This window comes from Coregonus lavaretus (genome assembly GCF_964263955.1).
Source record: "Coregonus lavaretus genome assembly, chromosome: 11".
Lineage (NCBI taxonomy): Eukaryota > Metazoa > Chordata > Actinopteri > Salmoniformes > Salmonidae > Coregonus > Coregonus lavaretus.
In genome coordinates, this window is record NC_139998.1 from 38,066,244 (window position 1) to 38,092,744 (window position 26,501).

Sequence of the window (26,501 nt, forward strand, 5' to 3'; positions counted from 1 at the left end):
TATTTTGGACTACTTTTACTTCACTACATTCATAAAGAAAATAATGTACTTTTTACTCCATACATTTTACCTGACACCCAAAAGTACTTGTTACATTTTGAACGCTTAGCAGGACAGGAAAATGTACACACTTATCAAGAGAACATCCATGGTCATCTCTACTGCCTCCGATCTGGTGGACTCACTAAACACAAATGCTTTGTTTGTAAATTATGTCTGAGTGTTGGAGTGGCAATCTGTAAATAAATAAAAGTCTGGTTTGCTTAATATAACACATTTGAAATGATTAATACTTTTAGTTTTACTTAAGTATATTTAAAACCAAATACTTTTAGACTTTTACTCAAGCAGTATTTTACTAGGTGGCTTTCACTTTTACTTGAGTCATTATTTTCTTTTTTTGTCATTTTAGCAGACGCTCTTATCCAGAGCGACTTACAGTTAGTGAGTGCATACAATTTTCAATTAAGGTATCTTAACTTTTACTGACGTATGACAATTAGGTACCTTTTCCACCACTGCTTTATTAACAGTGCCAAGAGCTATGTACAAAGTAAAACTGATTCATAAAAAACTAGACATTTATTTTCCGCATTCACAAATCTGTTTTCAACATTTACACAGCACCAGCTAATGTTACATAGCTAACTGAAAATCAATCACTCCATAACAGTTCATTAGCACAACAGATGTTAAAGGACTGATGCAGCTGTATATTTGAATGCCTTTTGTGTGTAGCGATGTGTACTAGTGCTGTTTAAGTTCATGTATATGAAAAGCCAAGGAAAATACTGTATCCTGTGTGTGTGTTGATTTTCTGAACATTTGGCCATTGTACTGTAAGTTGTTTGGTGATGTGGCATCTTCCCTCCATAGTACTACAGTATGAGGGAGACAAACAGTTTCACTGAATCAAGAGTGGTGCTGTTTGAAGAGTGGTATAGGTACAGTCGGTACCACCTGATTCTGGAAAACAAAGGTCTGAATCCTGTTGAAAACCCAGAGGAAGATAAGCAGCACACTGACGTACTGGATCCAGGCAAATTTGATCATCTCCCAGAACCCAGGCCGATAGGTGGAGGCTCAGTCAAGGAAAAACTGTGTGTGTGTGTTTGCCGCTTTGCAATTAAATATTGAATATAACAATGGTACCATTGCAAAAAATCATATAGACAAAGAGACAATAAGGAAAGTAAACATGGATGTCTGGCTTTTGTGAACTCTCCAAAGCACGTTCATTGTCAAACTGGTTGGGCTGCATCTAACACAAACTAGAGAAAGTAAGTCCTTTCATAAGTCCTTTCATCACACACACAGACACACAATAAAGGATATCTAATAACCTCCACTGGGTAGCGGACTTCAGCATTTATCTGGAAGGGAGTACCAGCAGCTCGACCCATAGTCCATACTGGACTCGGACAGGACAGAAACGTTGTCACTGTGTGAGAAAGAGGAAGTGTGAGAGTGAGAAATAGCATGCCAACACATAAGTGGGCTAATTATGTATAATCAGATACAACTCAACAGTGATCACCTTACAGAAACATGACAAGTGAGAATTTCCACTTACAGTTTCTATCCTGATAGGATCCAATGACGTTCGCAAGATCATATGCGCTTGCAAACGGACTTGCTCCGTCAATTACTGATACCTAGATTATAACAGAGGACAATATAAGTCAAGAAGTACACAAAATATAAGTTAAGTACACAAAGCAGTATTTAAACATCCATTAAGACTCCCGGACGTAAGGTTTGTCACTGTCATGACATATTCAGTTGCACTGAAGTATGACACCAATATTTGGTTTTTGGGAGTATATGCTTGTAGTGTCCATCCTACAATGATGGAGCTTTGTTTAAGTGTATACTTTGTTATAAAAACGGTTGGGTTGTGAGTGTATGTGTGTAAAGGATGTCACGCTGCTTGCTTAGCGAGTATCACTACCTCCTGATTCGGCTCATACCGATGCTCGAACCCTGAAGCGTCTTACAAAGTCGCACCATCGGAAAGTTAGCTATTCAGCCGCACAAGTGGAGAAACTTCAGACTGAGGAGTGAGTTTCACAGATCCCCATTTCCTACATGTGCTCATTGAAGCCCCAGCAGGGGTAGGTCAAAGTTGCCCCTACCACTAATACAGTGTCAGGTTAAGGGCCATGTCTACAATTAACAATACTTTGTGTTGTGTGGCTGTGTGTGTGTGTGTGTGTGAGAGAGAGAAATGCGGAGAGAGAGAGAGATACAGAGAGAGAGAGAATGTGCCCTCACATTGTATACAGTGTGTAGACCACGGTGTGGAAGTGGGGTTCTCTGCTGGAGCCGCAGATCTCCACTGATGAAGAGCTGAGAGCCAGGAACTGAGGAGGAATGCTGCACAAAGGCCAATGTCTGCATCACCACAGTGGACATTCTCTGCAAAGAGATAAGAGAGACAGATAGAAGTGAAATACAAAAAGACACTGTAGTAGTGAGAGGAACTGTATGGATGTAGTGAATGCATTGGACATCATGTCTGACTGAATGAGGGGGGCGGGGGGGACATACAAACAGCTGGTAGGAGAAGGTGAGTAGTAGCTGGATGCTGTACACTTGCTCATCAGGCCGAAGGGGAAGGTCTAGTCGGAATTTCAAACGGTCCAACTTCCCATCCTGATTCTGGTCTTCCTCTCGCACCTGCACATTCACAACATTCCCAGAGATCAGTGAGTGATCTTTATGTGTCACTCAAGAAACACCATCTTAATAGTACTATTCACACTTACCGAGATAGAAGGAATTCTGAGGTTAGTCCCTTGCATGTTATTAAAATTGGGAAAGGTGCTCCACGCAACATAGTCACCACTGGTGCTTGTTGCTGCAATTATCAGAGCCTTGTACTGGAACCGAACAACAGGCTGCTCTTCATATGTACTCCTCTTCACCCAGAACCCTAAATAGAGCATGGGAATAACATAATATTGTATCAAATCAAAGTGAGTCATCAACAACGAGAACATATAGCTACGGTTAACAATAGAGGAATTGCAACATTGATTTCAATTAGATAGCGATGATAGTATCTTGCTGGCGTTCTACCACCATGAGAAACGTACTAACGGAATAATTCCATAGCTAGCTATTTCAAGACAATCGAGTTCAACTCGAGCTAGCTACCTAAGTTACATTTTTAGGAATTGACTGATGTTACCTTGGCTCCTGTAAGCAACCAGGAGGGGTGGGATGTAGGTGAGACACAAGACAATACCAAGAAACAACGTGGCTTTGGTGCAAACGCTTGTTTTGTATCTAATTGAAGCCGGGTGAGAATAGACTTCATAAAAAGCCATGACGAATAGTTTTTCGCACGTGGTTTTGTCGGATAGAGTCAGTAGTAGCTACAAGGCTAATGTGGTTACTTTCCAAGAGAGGTCGTGTCGTTGCTAGCTAACGTTAGCTAACACCGACTCCAACATAAATATTTGGGTTGTAGCCAGCTAGTAGCTAAATCCAAAAGCTCAAGTCAGCTCTAGAAAAACAGTTGGTTGTATCATGTTTAGGAGGTCCATCAAGGAAAGTGTTATTGACTTCGAATCGAATTCTCCAAAATGTCGCGCCACTTTGTCTTGCTAGCTTAGAACTACTTCCCGTTGTTTAGCGTTCAGAGGTTACCATGGCTGCAGCAGCTGATTTCAATGCAACAAATCCTTGTTGTACCAAATACTAAACCAAGATAGACCACAGCCTGTCGTTTGCAATGGTAACAAATTAGTCATAGTGGGCAGAACCAAGCATGAGATAGCGAGATCCTATTGGCGTGTTCTAGCAAACATCTGCATATTTCCGTTAGGGAACGCCTACTCTGTGAAGTGCGCGTGTGCAATAACTCAATTCGCCTTCGCACTCCTAAACAACGCGATGTTAAAAAACTTTTGCAAAGGGTCTGCAAAGGGTCCACAAAACTTAGTCCACTCTGTTCATAACATATTCTAGTTTTGGGAACAGAAAACTGTATTGAAATCAAATGTTTCATCGATGAGAAAACTTGCAGAATATCGGCCAAAATCCATCTCGTTCCATCTTCTCCCACTGCCGGCCAGTGGAAACGCCAAGCGGATGCTTCACATTTATGCATCCGATGAAATATCTGTGTCATTGTTCTATTTGTGGTTGTACAGCCACCCCACCTTACAGAATCGAAATGGTACAACCGGACAGTGACATCACCATCACCTCTTTGGGCTAGACGGGCGTTCGAAGGGTTGTAGCTACATTGTTTACATTTTAGTTGTTACATTGTATCGTTTTACATAAAATCGACATTAACCTGCCTTACACGTTCGGGTTTTAAATTCAGCATCACGTCATAGCGCGAGGATTCTGCAAAAATGAAATGGATGTTTAAAGAGGATCATTCCCTCGGTAAAGGGATTTTAATTATGTCACATGTAATTGTCTGTGTAATTTCCTGTACAGATTTCGTTTTCGGTTTTGAGATGCCAAACTGATGATGGCATGAGCAGACTAGATTGCATGTGGGGTACGTCGGGCCACAAATACACAAATAGGGCTTGGAGCTTGCACAAAAAGGATAATATGGTGCATGTATTCATGTACTGGCCTACAGGTTATTCGTTAGATAATGTCTCTTGTAAACACCATCATAACTTTTACTCGAATCACAAGTAGGCCAACGTTACCCTCCCTGAACCTTACTGGTTCCATCAGTAATACATAGTATACATGTATATTAACTAAGAGTAAGTAAGTATAGGGGGCATAATAGCACACTATTTTTTAAAATAAATGAACAGCATTTATTAATTCAGGTTATTACATTGAGAATTCTATATTTTTTTTAACAAAATTGAGAGAGAGAACTGTCCCAACATATAAGCAGTTATAAACTACCAGTTATATGACTAAAAACTGTCATTTTGTCCCCCATTCTAAATGTGTTTTTGAGTACTTTACACTGTTTTCTTATTTTAATGTTACCACTTGATGAAGGATCTGCTCAATTGTGTCTAATTACAGGGCTCATATCTAGGCTAATGAAACTGACAGCATTGAACCTCAATGGAATCATCACACCTATACCGTTTTCACACTATTGTGTCGAGTCCGATCCAAACTGTTCTGTTCTGGCTCTGATATTTTCTTTTCACATTATCCTTTCCAGCTTGGCAACTGTAGTGGATGTGTAAACAGCCCAGTACTGCTCAGCTTGGCTGTACTTGGCTCGCCTCAGTAGTTTGAAAAGGGTTCTAGTGGCATGCATGACATGGCATGTCTGCCAGAAACCAGCTATATAAAGCAAATGGTTTAGCACTAGTCTAGTAAATCTAACATTGAATCATATACAGTGGGGGGGAAAATTATTTAGTCAGCCACCAATTGTGCAAGTTCTCCCACATAAAAAGATGAGAGAGGCCTCTAATTTTCATCATAGGTACACGTCAACTATGACAGACAAATTGAGAAAAAAAAATCCAGAAAATCACATTGTAGGATTTTTAATGAATTTATTTGCAAATTATGGTGGAAAATAAGTATTTTGTCACCTACAAAAAAGCAAGATTTCTGGCTCTCACAGACCTGTAACTTCTTCTTTAAGAGGCTCCTCTGTCCTCCACTCGTTACCTGTATTAATGGCACCTGTTTGAACTTGTTATCAGTATAAAAGACACCTGTCCACAACCTCAAACAGTCACACTCCAAACTCCACTATGGCCAAGACCAAAGAGCTGTCAAAGGACACCAGAAACAAAATTGTAGACCTGCACCAGGCTGGGAAGACTGAATCTGCAATAGGTAAGCAGCTTGGTTTGAAGAAATCAATTGTGGGAGCAATTATTAGGAAATGGAAGACATACAAGACCACTGATAATCTCCCTCGATCTGGGGCTCCACGCAAGATCTCACCCCGTGGGGTCAAAATGATCACAAGAACGGTGAGCAAAAATCCCAGAACCACACGGGGTGACCTAGTGAATGACCTGCAGAGAGCTGGGACCAAAGTAACAAAGCCTACCATCAGTAACACACTATGCCGCCAGGGACTCAAATCCTGCAGTGCCAGACGTGTCCCCCTGCTTAAGCCAGTACATGTCCAGGCCCGTCTGAAGTTTGCTAGAGTGCATTTGGATGATCCAGAAGAGGATTGGGAGAATGTCATATGGTCAGATGAAACCAAAATAAAACTTTTTGGTAAAAACTCAACTCGTCGTGTTTGGAGGACAAAGAATGCTGAGTTGCATCCAAAGAACACCATACCTACTGTGAAGAATGGGGGTGGAAACATCATGCTTTGGGGCTGTTTTTCTGCAAAGGGACCAGGACGACTGATCCGTGTAAAGGAAAGAATGAATGGGGCCATGTATCGTGAGATTTTGAGTGAAAACCTCTTTCAGCATGACAATGATCCCAAACACACCGCCCGGGCAACGAAGGAGTGGCTTCGTAAGAAGCATTTCAAGGTCCTGGAGTGGCCTAGCCAGTCTCCAGATCTCAACCCCATAGAAAATCTTTGGAGGGAGTTGAAAGTCCGTGTTGCCCAGCGACAGCCCCAAAACATCACTGCTCTAGAGGAGATCTGCATGGAGGAATGGGCCAAAATACCAGCAACAGTGTGTGAAAACCTTGTGAAGACTTACACAAAACGTTTGACCTGTGTCATTGCCAACAAAGGGTATATAACAAAGTATTGAGAAACTTTTGTTATTGACCAAATACTTATTTTCCACCATAATTTGCAAATAAATTCATAAAAAATCCTACAATGTGATTTTCTTGATTTTTTTTCTCTCATTTTGTCTGTCATAGTTTACGTGTACCTATGATGAAAATTACAGGCCTCTCTCATCTTTTTAAGTGGGAGAACTTGCACAATTGGTGGCTGACTAAATACTTTTTTTCCCCACTGTAGCTATCTAGATCACTACTATGTCTGAAACATCAGTTGAAAGTTCACAGACACAGACATATATGTTGAGATACATATACACTACCGGTCAAAAGTTTTAGAACACCTACTCATTGAAGGGTTTTTCTTTATTTTCACTATTTTCTACATTGTAGAATAATAGTGAAGACATCAAAACTATGAAATAAAACATATGGAATCATGTAGTAACCAAAAAAGTGTTCAACAAATCAAAATATATGTTATATTTGAGATTCTTCAAATAGCCACCCTTTGCCTTGATGATAGCTTTGCACACTCTTGGCATTCTCTCAACCAGCTTCACCTGGAATGCTTTTCCAACAGTCTTGAAGGAGTTCCCACATATGCTGAGCACTTGTTGGCTGCTTTTCCTTCACTCTGCGGTCCAACTCCTCCCAAGCCATCATTTTGGTTGAGGTCGGGGGATTGTGGAGGCCAGGTCATCTGATGCAGCACTACATCACTCTCCTTCTTGGTAAAATAGCCCTTACACAGCCTGGAGGTGTGTTGGGTCATTGTCCTGTTGAAAAACAAATGATAGTCCCACTAAGCCCAAACCAGATGGGATGGCGTATCGCTGCAGAATGCTGTGGTAGCCATGCTGGTTAAGTGTGTCACCAGAAAGGCTGGTAACTCTAATGAACTTATCCTCTGCAGCAGAGGTAACTCTGGGTCTTCCATTCCTGTGACGGTCCTCATGAGAGCCAGTTTCATCATAGCGCTTGATGGTTTTTGCGACTGCACTTGAAGAAACGTTCAAAGTTCTTGACATTTTCCGTATTGACTGACCTTCATGTCTTAAAGTAATGATGGACTGTCGTTTCTCTTTGCTTATTTGAGCTGTTCTTGCCATAATATGGACTTGGTCTTTTACCAAATAGGGCTATCATCTGTGTCCCCCCTACCTTGTCACAACTCAACTGATTGTCTCGAACGCATTAAGAAGGAAAGAAATTCCACAAATTAACTTTTAACAAGGCACACCTGTTAATTGAAATGCATTCCAGGTGACTACCTCATGAAGCTGGTTGAGAGAATGCCAAGAGTGTGCAAAGCTGTCATCAAGGCAAAGGTTGGCTACTTGAAGAATCTCAAATATAAAAAAATTGTTTAACACTTTTTTGGTTACTACATGATCCCAAATGTGTTATTTCATAGTTTTGATGTCTTCACTATTATTCTACAATGTAGAAAATAGTAAAAATAAAGAAAAACCCTTGAAAGAGTAGGTGTTCTAAAACTTTTGACCTGTAGTGTATGTACAGTGCATTCGGAAAGTATTCAGACCCCTTCCCTTTTCAACATTTTGTTACGTTACAGCCTTATTCTAAAATGGATTAAATAAAAACAATTCCTCATCAATCTACACACAATACCCCATAATGGCAACGCAAAAACAGGTTTTTAGACATTTTTGCAATGTATTAAAAATAAAAAACAGAAATACCTTATTTACATAAGTATTCAGACCCTTTGCTATGAGACTCGAAATTGAGCTCAGGTGAATCCTGTTTCCATTGATCGTCCTTGAGATGTTTCTGCAATTTGATTGGAGTCCACCTGTGGTAAATTCAATTGATTGGGCATGATTTGGAAAGGCACACACCTGTCTATATAAGGTCCCACAGTTGACAGTGTATGTCAGAGCAAAAACCAAGCCATGAGGTCGAAGGAATTGTCCGTAGAGCTCCGAGACAGGATTGTGTCGATGCACAGATCTGGGGAAGGGTACCAACACATTTCTGCAGCATTGAAGGTCCCCAAGAACACAGTGGCCTCCATCATTCTTAAATGAAAGAAGTTTGGAACCACCAAGACTCTTCTTAGAGCTGGCCGCCTGGCCAAACTGAGCAATCAGAGGAGAAGGGCCTTGGTCAGGGAGGTGACCAAGAACCCGATGGTCACTCTGACAGAGCTCCAGAATTCCTCTGTGGAGATGGGAGAACCTTCCAGAAGGACAACCATCTCTGCAGCACTCCACCAATCAGGCCTTTATGGTAGAGTGGCCAGACGGAAGCCACTCCTCAGTAAAAGGCACATGATAGCCCGCTTGGAGTTTTCCAAAAGGCACCCAAAGGACTCTCAGACCATGAGAAACAAGATTCTCTGGTCTGATTAAACCAAGATTGAACTCTTTGGCTTTAACGCCAATTCCCCAAATACAGGTGTACCAAGCTTGTAGCATCATACCCAAGAAGACTCAAGGCTGTAATCGCTGCCAAAGGTGCTTCAACAAAGTACTGAGTAAAGGGTCTGAATAATTACATAAATATGATATTTCAGTTTTTTATGTTTAATAAATGTGTAAACATTTCTAAAAAACTGTTTTTGCTTTGTCATTATGGGGTAGATTGATGAGGGGGAAAAAACAATTTAATCAATTTTAGAATAAGGGTGTAACAACAAAATGTGGAAAAAGTAAAGGGGTCTGAATACTTTCCGAATGCACTGTATTGGCATTGCACATCGCTTTCACATGGAATGCTTAGAACAGTGTGTTCCCTCACATGATCATTAGAACATCCCCAAAACGACTATTACTACCTACTATTACTGTTTAATGTGCTGTCTCCAGTCTTCTGTTTATCTACTGTCTTAAGTGTATGGAGGTACGGAACTGTAAATGTCAAGTCTGGGTCATGTGTTTGTTGGTCTTCTTATGTAAATGTATGAGCTGTGGAAAGGAATTCCCTTTTAGGAGGACAATAAATCTATCTAATCTAATGTAAGTAGCTATATCATGCCACCACCTACGCCTACGCATCTAATCCTACTTTTTTCTTCTCTTTCTTAGAACACCGATGTGTGGAGTCTGCCAAAATACGCAACAAATATCCTGACAGGGTGCCGGTGAGTGAGAGAAAGGGATCGACCTAGGGGCTAGATAGAGTGTTTTCCTGTGTTAGTGTCTATGCACCCTCAGCGGGTCTGCAACAACCAGATGCATCCGGTTTTCAGGGGAAATGGAAAGCTAGTCTTTTTAAAATCTCCCGCTTTGGCCTGAATGTGTCAATGTGTAGTTCATACATGCATAATCTATGAGTAGAATTACTGTCTTACCTCAATTAGCCACGAAATCCCTAGTTTGAAAGCTGTGCGGCGCCATTTTCCCTACATTTACCCCCACATGGGCCAGCCCCCTAGCAATTAGAGTTTCAGCCAATGAGCTTCAGCCCCTCGCCATTTGAGTGACAGCTAGGAAGTGGTACACATATCTGCACATTTGTGACTTGTACGCAATTTTCGGGGACCTTTGGCTCTTGGGTGCTACTTTCAAATCTACTGGCTAAAAAGTATACAAAAGTACTGGAGAATATCTTTAACAAAGTGACACTCGATCTTAACTCCTCCTCCACATATACTGGATTTGTTGAACAGTGCAGAAGAGAACCTCAGACAGTTTTTTTTTCTTCTCATCAGGACCAGAAAGAAAGAAACGCTGTATTTCTTTTACGCCTTGTGCTGGGGACAATAAAAAGCCACTTTAAAATGTGCAGTTTTGTCACACAATAAAATGCCACTGATGTTTTAAGGGAGCGTGCAGTTGGCATGCTGACTGCAGGAATGTCCACCAGAGCTGTTGCCAGAGAATTCTATGTTAATTTCTCTACCATAAGCCACCTCCAATATCGTTTTAGAGAATTTGGCAGTACGTCCAACCGGCCTCACAAACGCAGACCACGTGTAACTACGCCAGCCCAGGACCTCCACCTCCAGCTTCATCACCTGCGGGATCGTCTGAGACCAGCCACCCGGACAGCTGATGAAACTGAGGAGTATTTCTGTCTGTAATAAAGCCCTTTTGTGGGGAAAAACTCATTCTGATTGGCTGGGCCTGGCTCCCCAATGGGTGGGCCTGGCTCCCAAGTGGGTAGGCCTATGCCCTCCCAGGCCCACCCATGGCTGCGCCCCTGCCCAGTCATGTGAAATCCATAGATTAGGGCTTAATTTATTTATTTCAATTGGACTGATTTCCTTATATGAACTGTAACTCAGTAAAATCGTTGAAATTGTTACATGTTGCATTTATATTAATGTTCAGTATAGTTAGAGTTGATAAATTATTATACATTTTTACCCCCTTTTTCTCCCGAATTTCTTGACTACAATCTTGTCTCATCGCTGCAACTCCCCAACGGGCTCGGGAGAGGCGAAGGTCGAGTCATGCATCCTCCGAAACATAACCCGCTTCTTAACACCCGCACACTTAACCCGGAAGCCAGCTGCACCAATGTGTCGGAGGAAACACCGTTCAACTGACGACCGAAGTCAGCCTGCAGGCACCCGGTCCGCCACAAGGAGTCCTATTGCACGCTCCCTCAAAACTTGAGACATCTGTGGCATTGTGTTGTGTGACAAAACTGCACCTTTTAGAGTGGCCTTTTATTGTCCCCTGCACAAGGTGCACCTGTGTAATGATCATGCTCTTTAATCAGCTTCTTGATACGCCATACCTGTCAAGTGGATGAATTATCTTGGCAAAGGAGAAGTCCTTACTAACAGGGATGTAAACACATTTGTGCACAACAATAGAGAGAAATAAGCTTTTTGTGCATATGGAAAATGTCTTGGATCTTTTATTTCAACTCACGAAACATGGGACCAACACTTTACATGTTGCATTTATATTTTTGTTCAGTATAAATACTGCACTCTGACCCACAAAACGCATTTGCTAGATTCATGATAGTGTTGATAGAAAAAGCAAAGGAAAGTGAAATTCAAAACGTGATGTAGTTTTATTGGAAATTGCAGCTGTTGTTTGTTGGTAAGTAACTCCCGTGTGGCGCAGTGGTCTAAGGCACTGCATCACAGTGCTAGCTGTGCCACTAGAAATCCTGCTTCGAATTCAGGCTCTGTCATAGCCGGCCGCGACCGGGAGACCCATGGGGTGGCGCACAATTGGCCCAGCGTCGTCCAGGGTAGGGGAGGGGAGGGGAGGGAATGGCCGGCAGGGATGTAGCTCAGTTGGTAGAGCATGGCGTTTGCAACGACAGGGTTGTGGGTTCGATTCCCACGGGGGGTATGAATTAAAAATATATATAATAATGTATGCACTAACTGTAAATCGCTCTGGATAAGAGCGTCTGCTAAATGACTAAAATGTAAAAATGTAATTAATCTGCTAGCTTCTGACATGATTTACTGCAGCTAGAAAGAGAACTAAAACAGCTTTACCTACAGATTGGTAGACGCTATTCCTAATCCGTTTTCAGATTTGAGAAGTAGGGGAAGATTTCATACCCTCTATGTTTTTGTCTGACTTGATGGGGGAGTGGTCAAAACTGCATTTGTTTGCAAATAAAACTACATCTATGTTGTTGAAGCGGTTACTAAAACAGCTGTAAGTTTTTATCAGAATATAATTTTTTGTTCAAACGCTAGCTTTGAGTAGCAGAGAAATAAACGAAGATGTAAACACTAACTTTTAGAATGTTTAGGAAATCCCATACAATGGAATGGAGGACAAAAAGAAGGACAATAAATGTAATATTTTAAAAAGTATAAAATATATAAGAAAGTTGACGTTTTAAAGGTTGAATGGCGTTTCTAGCTTGAACGGTGTAAGAGGAATAGCGTGCTAAAGAAGAAGAAGAAGAAGAAGAAGAAGAAGAAGAAGAAGAAGAAGAAGAAGAAGAAGAAGAAGAAGAAGAAGTATTATCTGCATGGTATGTTTTGCTGGCTAGCTAGCCAGACAGTTTTATAGGAAATAATCTAATTAACTGCAAATATGCCGACATTCCATTCAAACAATACAGTCAATCCATAGCCATACACTGGCTGAAATCAGTTGATGATAGGTGTCACGGATTCTGCCGAGGCTGCTCCTCCTCCTTGCTCGGGCAGGCTTCGGCGTTCGCCGTCCCCGGAGTACTAGCTACCACCGTTAGATGTTTCGATGTTAGATTGGTTTTGTCTGTCTGTTGCACCTGTGTCCGTTTGTGTCTGATTATGTGTCCTATAAGTTGCCTGCTTTGTGTTGGTTAGTTTGTGTGTTATTGTTCGCCTGTCCGTTGGAGCTGCTCTCTGTTTTTTGTTTTGTAGTTTACGCACAGTTTGCGAAATCGCTCGCCTCTGTTTTGTGTTGAGGCCGTTGTTTGTATTTTTGCCTAGTGTTTACTAGTAAAAGTCTTTTGGACTAAGCTTCAGTGTCCTGCGCCTGACTCCCACACCACATTTACATCAGCCCTTGACAGAATAACACACCATATGGAGTCAGCAGGAGCAGCGGCGGCACCCAAGTCGCTGGAGGAACGGATCAGCGATCAAGACACCATGATCCGGCAACTTGGGGCCTCCATGAACGAGGTGTCCAACACTCTGCGCCGTTTGGTCACTGGAGAGGTGCCCACGCCTTCGCACACCTTACCATCACCATCGGCCAGTCCTCCTCTCCCAGCACCGGAACCCAGTGGCATTCGGCTCTCGCTCCCGAGGGCATATGATGGTACCGCAGCCGGGTGTCAGGGGTTCCTCCTGCAGGTGGAACTCTACCTGGCCACCATACACCCGGCGCCCTCGGGACACGAGAGCGTCTCCGCCCTCATCTCCTGTCTATCCGGCAAGGCGTTGGAGTGGGCCAACGCCGAATGGAGGGGAATAGACGCCGCCACCATCACCTACGCGGAGTTCTCCCGCCGCTTCAGGGCTGTGTTCGATCATCCACCTGAGGGGAAGGCGGCGGGGGAGCGTCTGTTCCACCTCCGACAGGGGAAGAGGAGTGCACAGGAGTTCGCCCTGGAGTTCCGGACTTTAGCGGCGGATGCGGGGTGGAATGAGAGGGCCCTCATCAACCATTATCGGTGCAGCCTACGAGAGGACGTTCGTCGTGAGCTGGCCTGCAGGGACACCAACCTATCCTTCGACCAGTTGGTGGACATTTCCATCCGTCTCGACACCCTGCTGGCTACCCGCGGACGTCCTGAATGGGGGTCGTCCATTCCGCCCTCCAGCACCTCCGAGCCGATTCCCATGGAGCTCGGGGGTGCTGGCGCTAGGGAGAGGAGGAGAGAGAACCCGAGGGGGGCCGTCCCCTGCACCAACTGTGGCCGTGGAGGGCACACTGCGGCTAGGTGCTGGGGAGGGTCTCCTGGGAGAGGGGACAACAGGTCACGCACTGGGGAGTCATTTCAGGTGAGTAGGCGCCCCACTTACCCAGAGCTCTCTGTTGGTCACCTGTGTATACCTGTGAGATTTCCACAGGTGGTACCTCATTCCCAGCATAAGGCGCTAGTAGATTCAGGCGCAGCTGGGAATTTTGTTGATCGTGAATTTTGTTCTAGGTTAGGAATTCCCCTTCGGCCGGTGGAAGCCCCCTTCCCTGTTCATGCCCTAGACAGCCGGCCGCTGGGGTCGGGGTTGATTAGAGAAGTCACAGCACCACTTAAGATGACTACGCAGGGGGGTCATGAGGAGATCATTCAGTTTTATCTGGGGAATACCAGGGGAATACCACCATTTTGGTCGTTGTGGATCGGTTTTCCAAGGCCTGTCGTCTCCTCCCGATGCCGGGTCTCCCTACTGCCCTACAGACCGCTGAGGCCCTATTTACCCACGTTTTCTGGCACTATGGGGTTCCCGAGGATATAGTGTCTGACCGAGGTCCCCAGTTCACCTCCAGAGTCTGGGGGGCGTTCATGGAAAGCTTGGGGGTCTCGGTGAGCCTTACCTCGGGTTACCACCCAGAGAGCAATGGGCAGGTAGAACGAGTCAACCAGGATGTGGGTAGGTTTCTGAGGTCCTATTGCCAGGGCCGGCCGGAGGAGTGGTCAAGGTATATCCCCTGGGCAGAGATGGCACAGAACTCTCTCCGCCACTCCTCCACCAATCTAACCCCTTTCCAGTGTGTGTTAGGGTATCAGCCGGTTCTGGCACCATGGCACGAGAGCCAGATCGAGGCTCCTGCGGTGGATGAGTGGATTCGGCGCTCGGAGGAGACGTGGAACGCTGCTCATGTCCATCTGCAGCGGGCCATCCGTCGACAGAAGGCGAGCGCCGATCGCCACCGCAGTGAGGGTCCGGTGTACGCACCGGGAGATCGAGTCTGGCTCTCGACTCGAAACCTGCCCCTCCGCCTGCCCTGCCGGAAGCTGGGTCGGCGGTTTGTGGGGCCTTTTAAAGTCCTGAGGAGATTGAACGAGGTGTGTTACAGGTTACAACTGCCTATTGATTATAAGAATATTAACCCCTCGTTCCATGTGTCTCTTCTCAGGCCGGTGGTAGCTGGTCCACTCCAGGAAGGTGAGATAGGAGAGACCCCTCCGCCCCCACTGGACATCGAGGGAGCTCCGGCGTACACGGTCAGGACCATCTTGGACTCGAGACGTCGGATGGGGGGTCTCCAGTATCTCGTGGAGTGGGAGGGGTACGGTCCGGAGGAACGGTGCTGGGTGCCTAGGAGGGATATCCTAGATCCATCTCTCCTGACTGAGTTCCACCGTGGTCATCCCACGCGACCGGCTCCGCGTCCTCCTGGTCGTCCCCGAGGCCGGGGTCGGCGCACGGCTCGAGCCGCGCGTCAAGGGGGGGGTACTGTCACGGATTCTGCCGAGGCTGCTCCTCCTCCTTGCTCGGGCAGGCTTCGGCGTTCGCCGTCCCCGGAGTACTAGCTACCACCGTTAGATGTTTCGATGTTAGATTGGTTTTGTCTGTCTATTGCACCTGTGTCCGTTTGTGTCTGATTATGTGTCCTATAAGTTGCCTGCTTTGTGTTGGTTAGTTTGTGTGTTATTGTTCGCCTGTCCGTTGGAGCTGCTCTCTGTTTTTTGTTTTGTAGTTTACGCACAGTTTGCGTAATCGCTCGCCTCTGTTTTGTGTTGAGGCCGTTGTTTGTATTTTTGCCTAGTGTTTACTAGTAAAAGTCTGTTGGACTAAGCTTCAGTGTCCTGCGCCTGACTCCCACACCACATTTACATCAGCCCTTGACAATAGGACTTAGACAAGTTGTAAATGCAACAAGTATTGCTTGTTTTGCCCACTATGACTCATTTGTTCACGTTGGTTGTGGTTTAGCTATACACATATTTGTCTCTGCCTTTGATGATCTCAATCTCGTTGAAAGCTAAACAGGAACAACAGCAGGATCGGCGAAACGGTCTTTGTATAAAGTGGAGATCTTTGCCTTTAAAGCAATGGAGGAGTACAATTCCGGAGAGGAGGTAGATTGTGCATTTAGCTATATAGCTAGCTATATATATATCTCAGACTTTATATCATTCGGCCCAGTTAGCTAGATGGCTAGCTAACATTTGCATGCACTGAATAGATGGTGTTTTGAAACGTCACAAGCGAGTACTTGAGGGGATTTGTTTATTTTGCCCGGATTATCCCAGTGGGAGGAGTTTGATTGGGGAGAAAAGTGATTGCAGGAAAAGTGACAACTGTGTGAATGAATGCCAAACACTCAACAACACACCTTTGTTTGACTTTATATCATAACTAAGTAATACCCTCTAGTTTTTTCATGTTTTTCATAATGAGCCTTTTTTATATATGAATCACAGGTGTCTTTCAACACAGATGAGGCCAGTGTCTCTGTTAAAGAGTGTATCGAAGGTATCATTGGAGGAATAGGCTACAACCAGAACAAAGGGAACCAATGGACTGTCAGCATCGTGGAGCACTCTCTCACCCAGTTGGTCAAACAAGGGAGACCATTCAAGTTCATAGTGAACTGTGTCATCATGCAGAAGAGTGGTGCTGGTCTCCACACCGCCAACTCCTGCTACTGGGACACTGCTACTGATGGAAGCTGCACAGTCAGGTGGGAGAACCGCACCATGTACTGTGTGGCAAGTGTTTTCGCTGTGGCCGTGACCTGTTAACGTGGGACCCTCCATTTCCCTTCCCAAAACCCCCTGTCTCGCACAGAGCCGAACACAGCCAGGCATGCACCAGGACCACCAAGCCTTGAATATCCTATGCTGATTACCCATGAACAGAAATGTCTGTTGTACAAGAACACCTCTTAACCCCACACTCACAAAGTTTGACCACCCACAATGGGAATCATAGGATGATGATGTGTTGCCATATGTGGTGGATTTATAGTGTTGTTTAGTGTTGTCTGTGTATAAATGTAAAATAGACCAATAGTTAGAGAGAGATATGCTCAGTATGGATTTAGGAAATGGCACTACCCATACTGGTAAACGTTCTTCTTTCAACAATCACAGAACATCTTCAACTAGGCTATACATGTGTAATAATAGTATTATCTAAATCAGGGGTGTCAAACGTCCGGCCCACGGGCCGGATCAGGCCCGCAAACGGGTTTAATCCGGCCCGCGAGATGATTTTGAAAAAATAAAATAAAAAATAATAATAATAAAATTAATAATAATTTTGTAAAGTATAAAAATGCGCTGCAATTTTTCAATAAAATAAACTGCTGTTCCAATTGCGTCCACTGGATGGCGCAATAGCAATTGTGTTAAGCAAGCAAACTGTTTATACCGGGGCAGAGCAAGTAGGTCAAGCACGTGCAGCCAATGAGCTACTTTGTTTTGCCCGCGATATTTATTACGGCTTCTACTTTTAACATTATGTGCTTTGGCACCCTCATTGCCCCAATATGTCTCTGTCAAAAAAGAGAAAAGTGGACCCAGAGTGCAGAGTGTTCCAAGAAAAATGGTCATCCTATTTATGCTGAAAGAATATAACCTTCGTCACCACTATGTGAGTCTTCATGCCGACAAATATGACAACTTTCAAGGACAGCGGAGATGAGAGAAGGTGAATGAACTGTTGGCGGGTCTGAAGAAACAGCAGTCTGTGTTTACTCACAGCTGAGACATCAGTGACGCTGCAGTGAAAGCTAGCTACCTCATTGCTAATGAAATCGCAGTGGCTTCAAAACCATTTAGTGAGGGTGAATTTGTAAAAACATGCATGATGAAGGCAGCGGAGATTGTGTGCCCTGAAAAGCGGCAGGCTTTTGCAAATATCAGCCTGACAAGAAACACAGTTGCAGACAGGATTTCCGATCTTTCAGTGGATTTGGACAGCCAGTTGAAGCAAAAAGTAAAGTCATTTATTGCGTTTTCGGTTGCAATTGATGAAAGCACGGACATTACAGATGTTGCACAACTGGCCATTTTCATCCGCGGAGTTGATGACACATTGACCGTCACCGAGGAGTTCGTGGAGTTGGTGCCGATGACAGATACAACGACAGCAGCTGATATTTTTACCGCACTCGTCGGCGCGCTGGACAGGGTCGGAGTGGACTGGTCCCGCGCTGTCAGCCTGGCTACAGATGGTGCGCCCTCAATGATCGGGAAAAAAGCAGGCGTTGTGACAAAGTTCAGAGAGAAAGTGCAATCTGCAAATAGGGGACGTGATTTTTTGACTTTTCACTGTATTTTGCACCAGGAGGCTTTGTGTTGCAAGTCATTAAAGATGGATAACGTCATGAAGGTGGTCATCCAAACTGTTAATTTCATCCGATCCAGAAGCCTGAATCACCGTCAGTTTGACAGCCTTCTCAGAGAGAAAGACCACATATATGGCCTGCCATACCACACTGAGGTAAGATGGTTAAGCCGAGGTGCTGTGCTGAGGCGTTTCTTTGATTTACGAGAAGAAATTGAACAGTTCATGGAAGAAAAGGGCAAACCAGTGTTAGAATTTCATTCCGCAGAATGGATGCAGGACCTTGCATTTAAGGTGGATGTTACAGAGCACCTGAATAACTTGAACAAATAGCTGCAAGGGCGCAACAAAGTTGTCACGCAGTATTATGACAGCATACTTTCTTTCAAGTTGAAGCTGTCATTGTGGGACACGCAACTTGCCGGTGGTGATGCAGCTCACTTCCCCTGTCTGAAAAATGTGTGCGCGACCCAACATGTGGCAGACATGAAGCGGTTCAAAGATAAAATAACGGGACTGTTACGGGAGTTTGAGCAACGCTTTCAGATTGATGTTTATATGTTTTTATGTTGATGTGCTATTGTTTTTAATTGTTTTTATTTTATTTGTATATTTAACCTATTCTTGACTCTGTGGTTCTTGCACTTGTTTGGGGAACAGGATTTCATTATTTCTATCTACATTTCTGCCTGAGAAATGACACCCTGATATAGTTCTGTGATATACTTATGTGAATCACTGAGGCATTGTGTGTTTGTGTGTTCTTTGTCCTCAGAACTTTCAAATAACTTGAGGTGTTTTATGATTAATAGTGATGTTGTGCTTTTGGACACTGTCCTCAGGCTCCAGCTTTATGTTTATATGTTTTTATGTTGATGTGCTATTGTTTTTAATTGATTTTATTTTATTTGTATATTTAACCTATTCTTGACTCTGTGGTTCTTGCACTTGTTTGGGGAACAGGATTTCATTATTTTTATCTACATTTCTGCCTGAGAAATGACACCCTGATATAGTTCTGTGATCTGTGAAACAGTTCTGTTAATCACTGAGGCATTGTGTGTTTGTGTGTTCTTTTTCTTTAGAATTTTCAAATAAACTTGACGTGTTTTATGATTAATAGTGATGTTGTGCTTGTACTATTTTGGACACACTGTCCTCAGGCTCCAGCTTTATGTTGTATGTTGATCGTATTAAAACAAAGAAAACAATCTGAAGTTGTTGTTTTTAAGTTATATATACCATGATTTTTCCGATCCGGCCCACTTGGGAATAGATTTTCCTCCATGTGGCCCCTGAGCTAAAATGAGTTTGACACCCCTGATCTAAATCAATACATCACAATTATAGTTACAACTGTGAACAGGCTCATCAATAGTGTGCCATAGTTGTACCACTATCTAAAATGTTTTCTCTGAGGCTCATAGCAGAGGGATCAGGTTCAATACATTCCTAATAGAGTGCAGAGAGAGAGAGACAGATTGGAGGTTCCATTGAAGCATTGTAGGTTTATGAAGGTGTACGTTTAATTTAAGAATATGTTAAGACATAATAATTAAATATACTCAATTTATATTTATTCTAAGACCATTCCCTGTAGATTGCTGAAGTTGTAGCTGTCCTACATTGTATTTGTATTTATCAGTGTTACGAACCCCGTGGCTTTAAACGTCTAGGGTGATGGACATGAGACCCGTAACATAATTCATGCAAATTATAAGTGTGACATGGAACAGTGAGAACGAAAAACTACACGGCAACCATAAACTACCGTCAAACATAAAAGGTTTATTGCTGAACACACGGTAAAGGTTTTGGGAAAAAGGGCTGAGCAGGACCCAAGAAATGAAACAATAGTGTAAAACACCCCTAAACTGATCTTGCCTGCCTCAAGAACCGCTAAGCTACTGCTAGTCATACAAAAGTACAGTGGGTGGTCCGCTCAGGTCTAACTAGTGTTTTTAGACAGATTTCTTCCTACGGGTAATGTACGCCCAAGGGCAACTTGCTTAAACTCCCATTTTCCCAGAAACACACAAAGTTACCAAACAGAGTAATCAGCAAATTAGTGAGTACACAATACACAGGATACCACAGTATCCATACTCACATACGGAAATAGTCTCTAACAAAATTACCAAACAGAGTAACCAAACTTAGTGAGTACACAATACACAGGATACCACAGTATCCATACTCACATACGGAAACAGTCTTTTCCCTACAAACACAACTGACTGGTTTTTATACAAAGGGATGTGTGATTGAAAAACCAGCAACAGGTGGTGCCATGCCGAGGAATGTTCACTGATTGGTCCACCTTAGCAATCAGCAGACATCTCAACGACCACCAATCAGGAACATACAGGACACCTGTGATTAGGGCAGAAGGAGAGGAAAAACACAGGACACAGGATACCTGTATCCGTAACACTCCCACCCTTAAAAGAGCAAACCACAATGGTTTGCGACACACGTACCATCACAACACCCAAAATTCAAAAATAATCCTAGGGGATAACAAAAAAACCTAGATCATTAAACACGAGACAAAGCATCTGCCAACACATTATCCAACCCCTTTTTGTGGCGGATCTCCAAATTATAATTTTGCACGACAAGTGCCCAACGCATAAGGCGTTGGTTCTGGTTGTACATCCGGTGGAGAAAAACTAAGGGGTTATGGTCAGTATACACTATCACTGGTAATGCACTGGAACCAACATAAACTTCAAAGTACTGCAGTGCTAACAACAAAGCTAGAGCTTCTTGTTCAATGGTGGAATAGTTTGTCTGACATTTGTTAAATTTCCGTGAAAAATAACAGACAGGATGGTCCACTCCACTCTGGTCCTGCTGCAGTAGAACAGCACCAGCACCTCTGGCACTTGCATCTACCTCCAGTTTAAACGGTCGTTCAAAATCTGGCGCAGCAAGAACAGGAGTACTACATAAGAGTGCTTTAGCAGTGTTGAAAGCAGTACGACAATCTTCAGACCATACAAATTTTCTCGCCGGACTGAGCAAATCCGTTAATGGAGCAACTACCGCAGATACATTTTTACAGAAACTACGGTAGTAGCCAACCATCCCTAAAAAGCGGCGTAGCTCTCTTCTGGTGGTAGGTGCGGGAAATGCATTTATAGCTGAGACCTTGGCATCTAGAGGGCGCACCTGACCATGGCCGACCTGTTTACCGAGATAAGTAACAGTGGCCTTCCCAAACTCGCACTTTGCTAAGTTCAGGGTTAGAGAAGCGGCTGCTGGACGTTCACACACTACCCTTAGAGTGTTAACATGATCAGACCACTCAGTTGAATAAATTACCAGATCATCAAGGTAAGCACTACAATTAGGAACTCCAGCCAATACTGTGTTAACCAGGCGTTGGAAAGTGGCTGGTGCTTTCCGCATCCCAAATGCCATAACAGCATATTGTAGGAAGTGATCTGGGGTCACAAAGGCAGAGATGTCGGAGGCACGTGAGGTTAACGGCACCTGCCAGTAACCTTTTAGAAGATCTAGTTTGGTTACATAAGTAGCAGCACCAACAGTATCAATACAGTCATCCAGTCTGGGTAACGGGAACGAGTCGGCCACTGTGACAGCATTGACCTTCCGATAGTCCGTACATAATCTGGATGTCCCATCAGGTTTAGGAACCAGAATGCACGGAGAACTCCAAGGACTTGAACTTGGCATAGCCAGGTTATTCTCCAGCAAATAGCCGACCTCATCCCTCATTATCTTTCTCTGAGAGACGTTGACACGATAAGCATGTTGCTTGATAGGTGCAGCGTTTCCAACATTAATGTCATGTTCTAACACATTTGTGCATGTAGGAACATCATTAAAAAGACACGGAAAGCTGTGTAGTAGTCTCACAATATCCTCTGACTGTCTGTCCGTTAAATGAATCAGGCTTGGCGGGAGAGACAGCAGCATCTCTGAATTGGGCAATCTAGCACACTGCTGCTGAGTATTGCGCAACTCCAAACCATCTCCGTCCACATCATTAACATGACCTCCCACTACAGCCGTAGCAGCAATAGGGACAGCCGACTCGGCCAGTTTCTCTGGACTGTCTATCTGAGTGACGGGTCTGGTGTGGTATGTCTTCAACATGTTAACGTGGCACACACGAGATTGGCGTTTTCTATCAGGAGTCTGTATCACGTAGTCAGTTTCACTTAGTTTCTTTTCAATGACATAAGGACCAGAGAAACGTGCTGACAATGACGCTCCTGGCACAGGCAACAATACAAGAACTTGGTCACCTGGCTGCAGTGAACGAGAAACAGCCTGTGTGTCATAGTGTCGTTTCATCCGTTTCTGTGAGGAAGACAGCGCTTCCTTTGCTAGAGCACAGGCACCATGTAGGCGCTCACGAAAGCGACTAACGTAGTCCAACACATTTTCTTTCACACACAACTCTTGTGACAAAAACTGATCCTTAAGGACTTTCATAGGTCCTCTCATGGTGTGTCCAAACACCAGTTCAGCTGGGCTGAACCCTAGGGATTCCTGTACTGTCTCACGGACAGCAAACAAAACTAGAGGAACTCCCTCATCCCAATCTTTCTCAGATTCCAAGCAATATTTACGGAGCATAGACTTCAGTGTCTGATGCCAACGTTCAAGCGCACCCTGAGACTCTGGGTGATATGCGCTTGACACACGGTGTGTAACTGACAAGGATTTTAACACTTGTTTGAAAAGTTTAGAAAGGAAATTCGTACCCTGATCAGTTTGTATCACCTTAGGTAACCCAAAAGTTGAGAAGAATTTGATCAACGCTTTACTCACCACCGGAGCAGTAATCCTTCGCAGAGGAATGGCCTCTGGGTACCTGGTGGCCACACACATAATCGTCAACATAAACTGGTTACCAGCTTTTGTCTTTGGTAATGGTCCAACACAATCAACCATCACATGTTCGAATGGTTCACCTATGGCCGGTATGGGACAAAGTGGCGCGGGGGAAATAACCTGGTTCGGTTTCCCAATTACTTGACAGGTGTGGCAAGTCCGACAGAACTGAGCCACATCTTGTTTTAAACCAGGCCAAAAGAAATGTCGCAAAACTCGATCATAAGTCTTGGTGACTCCCAGATGTCCGGACCACTGGTGATCATGAGCGAGGGATAAAACATTTTGTCGAAAGGCTGTAGGAATCACTATTTGGTAAACAGCATTCCAATCTCCGCCAGCGTCAACATGGGATGTCCATTTACGCATGAGGAGATTACCATCAATGAAGTATGCCATGTTTTTCTTCTTTAGCTCGTCCTCTGAGACAACACTAGAAAAACATTTAGCCAGGCTAATGTCAACCTTTTGGTTAGCGATCAGCTGCTCACGAGTGACTGGTAACTGTATTGCCTCAGCAACAAGTTCCACATCCTTCTTCCTTTCTCTGGACTGTTGGTCAGACTGCACCAGCTTACCAGAGGTAGCACCCGAACTATCCTCTGGGTCACACTCTCTGAATAGAATCGTGTTCGACAAATCTGTCACTTCACCCACTTGTCGTGCTTGAGCACGTGTGACAGCACAAGCGGGGAACACATCTGGATAACCCTGTGCCAGCTCCTCGGAGAGAGACTGGTCACTTTTATCCAATACCTCCAATACGGGTATCACCTTTCCTCCGGCAATATCGTTGCCCATTATAAATGTCACGCCTTTTACTGGCAACATAGGACGTACGCCAACTCTGAACACTCCACTGACTAACTCAGAGTGTACGTTCACAAAGTGCAATGGCACTGGGACAAATCCCATTTCAATTCCTTGTACTAACACACTGGAACCACAATATGTATTATTAGACAAGGGCAACACATCAGCTAGTATGAACGACTGCGCCGCACCAGTATCTCTAAGGATTCTAACTGGACGCTGAGACGCTTCGTCATCTGATATAGAAACAAACCCCTCAAAAATGAACGGTTCATAACTGTGATCTGGGACAGGGACTTTCAAACCACATTCACTATGAGGCCTCTGTCTTGATTCCGGCCTTACAACCGTACGAATCAGCCCAACACCCGTTGGCGGCCTGGCGTGCTGAGGCATCCCCTGTTTGCGTTTAAGCAAAAAGCAATCACTAACCAAATGTCCCACCTTATGACAATAGAAACAGTGACGCACATCTTTTGGGCGTGCTGGATGTACTGCTGGTCGACTAGGACTAAAAGTTAGCAACTCCGCAGCCCTGCTCTCCGTACGAGCCGAAAACACGCTCTTATGCGTCAACACAAACTCGTCTGCCAATACAGACGCTTCCGACAGTGAGGATACTTTCTGTTCGTTCAGATAAACTACAATGCGTTCCGGTAAGCAATTTTTAAACTCTTCTAACAAGATTAACTCCCGTAGAGAGTTAAAATCAGTTACTTTACTAGCACTGTGCCATTTGTCAAACAGATTTCCTTTGTCTCTAGCAAACTCCACATAAGTCTGAGTAGGATACTTTTTATGAGACCTAAATCTCTGTCGATATGCCTCAGGAACAAGCTCATAGGCACGAAGAACAGTAGCTTTGACCACGTCATAATTCAAGCTGTCTTCAAGAGGTAGTGCTGACAGAACCTCTTGGGCTTTACCTGTTAATTTACACTGAAGTAATAGGCACCATACCTCTTCGGGCCATTTCAATGCTACCGCTATACGTTCAAACACACTGAAATAGGAATCAACCTCTGACTCCCTAAACACAGGTACCAAGGTGATCTGTCTACTAATATCAAAAGTAGCAGACGACACAGCTGGTGAGGATGGCTCACTAGCAGGCATAGTATGAGCAGAGACTAACCTCGCTGTTTCTGCCTCCAGTTCCATTTTACGCACCTCCAGTTCCATCTTACGCGTCTCCAGTTCTTGATCAAGCCTACGCGTCTCCAGTTCTTGATCAAGCCTACGCGTCTCCAGTTCTGCCTCTAGCTTACGCGCCTCCTGTTCTGCCTCTAGCTTACGCGTCTCCTGTTCTGCCTCTAGCTCCATTTTACGCATCTCCAGCTTGTCTTGCCTGATTTGTGCCCGCTCTTCCGCCTCCATTTGGAGTCGTGTCGAGCGGACATCGATCCTGGCATCACTGTCAGTCAGTGGGGAGAGTGGGTCATAACGGGGCAATGTGGCTGGAGCCTTAGCCTCGTCCTCAGACACTGATGGGCTTACAGGAGCAGCAACCACATCCCCTACAGGAGCAGCAGGGTCAGGCGGCGGTAATTCAAGCACTCGCTCGTTCAATAATATCGCTAACACTACTTCCCTAACTTCTGCTTTCACTAAACCCCTCGGTATGGGTACAGAAAAGTGGTCAGCCAAAACCTGTAGATCCACTCTACGGCAATTCTCAAAAATCTCCCACGTAGGGTTTTCCAAAAATGCATCCAACTCAAAAGTAGCCATCCTAAACTAGCAACACGAGCCGTCGACTACTGAACACACAAAAAAACTGGTAGTTACAGCTGCCAAGCTCAACACTGAACCAGACACTAACTAATTTGCATGAGTATCAATGAGATAGATCCCGGACGAACCCCCACTTTATGTTACGAACCCCGTGGCTTTAAACGTCTAGGGTGATGGACATGAGACCCGTAACATAATTCATGCAAATTATAAGTGTGACATGGAACAGTGAGAACGAAACACTACACGACAACCATAAACTACCGTCAAACATAAAAGGTTTATTGCTGAACACACGGTAAAGGTTTTGGGAAAAAGGGCTGAGCAGGACCCAAGAAATGAAACAATAGTGTAAAACACCCCTAAACTGATCTTGCCTGCCTCAAGAACCGCTAAGCTACTGCTAGTCATACAAAAGTACAGTGGGTGGTCCTGTCACACCCTGGCTATGGGACTCTAGTTGTTGAGCCAGGGTGTGTTTGTTCTATGTGGTGTGTTTCTATGTTGGGGGTTCTAGTTCGTCTATTTCTATGTTTTGCCTGAGTGACTCCCAATCAGAGGCAACGAGTGTCAGCTGTTGGCTGGTTGTCTCTGATTGGGAGCCATATTTAAACTGTCTGTTTTCCCTTTGTGTTTGTGGGTTTTTGTTCCGTGTCGGTCTTTGTTACCGTGGACTTCACGAGTCGTTTCTTGTTTTGTTCGTGCTTTAATTAAATAAAGTAAACATGTTCGTTCAACACGCTGCGCATTGGTCTCTCCCTGACGATCGTGACAGAAAAACCCA

The 26,501-nt window shown here is 44.3% G+C and overlaps 2 protein-coding genes across 2 annotated transcripts in view; one reads left to right on the forward strand and one right to left on the reverse strand.

The window, feature by feature from the left end:
• Positions 1-506: 506 nt before the first annotated feature.
• Positions 507-4,100, reverse strand: tmem231 (transmembrane protein 231). The gene is made up of 7 exons (XM_084171511.1): positions 3,194-4,100; positions 2,769-2,935; positions 2,551-2,679; positions 2,275-2,418; positions 1,574-1,655; positions 1,336-1,441; positions 507-1,075 (listed from the first exon to the last, which is right to left on the reverse strand). The coding sequence occupies exons 1-7, from the start codon at positions 3,330-3,332 to the stop codon at positions 913-915; spliced, it is 930 nt and encodes a 309-aa protein (XP_084027637.1). The 5' UTR covers positions 3,333-4,100; the 3' UTR covers positions 507-912.
• A 136-nt stretch (positions 4,101-4,236) lies between these two features.
• The window catches only part of gabarapl2 (GABA(A) receptor-associated protein like 2), a 30,393-nt gene continuing 8,128 nt past the window's right edge, over positions 4,237-26,501 (forward strand). The window contains exons 1-2 of the mRNA XM_084171006.1: positions 4,237-4,404; positions 9,723-9,778. Coding sequence (XP_084027132.1) covers positions 4,371-4,404; positions 9,723-9,778 — 90 coding nt within the window. The 5' untranslated portion in view covers positions 4,237-4,370. The remainder of the gene's footprint in view (positions 4,405-9,722; positions 9,779-26,501) is intronic.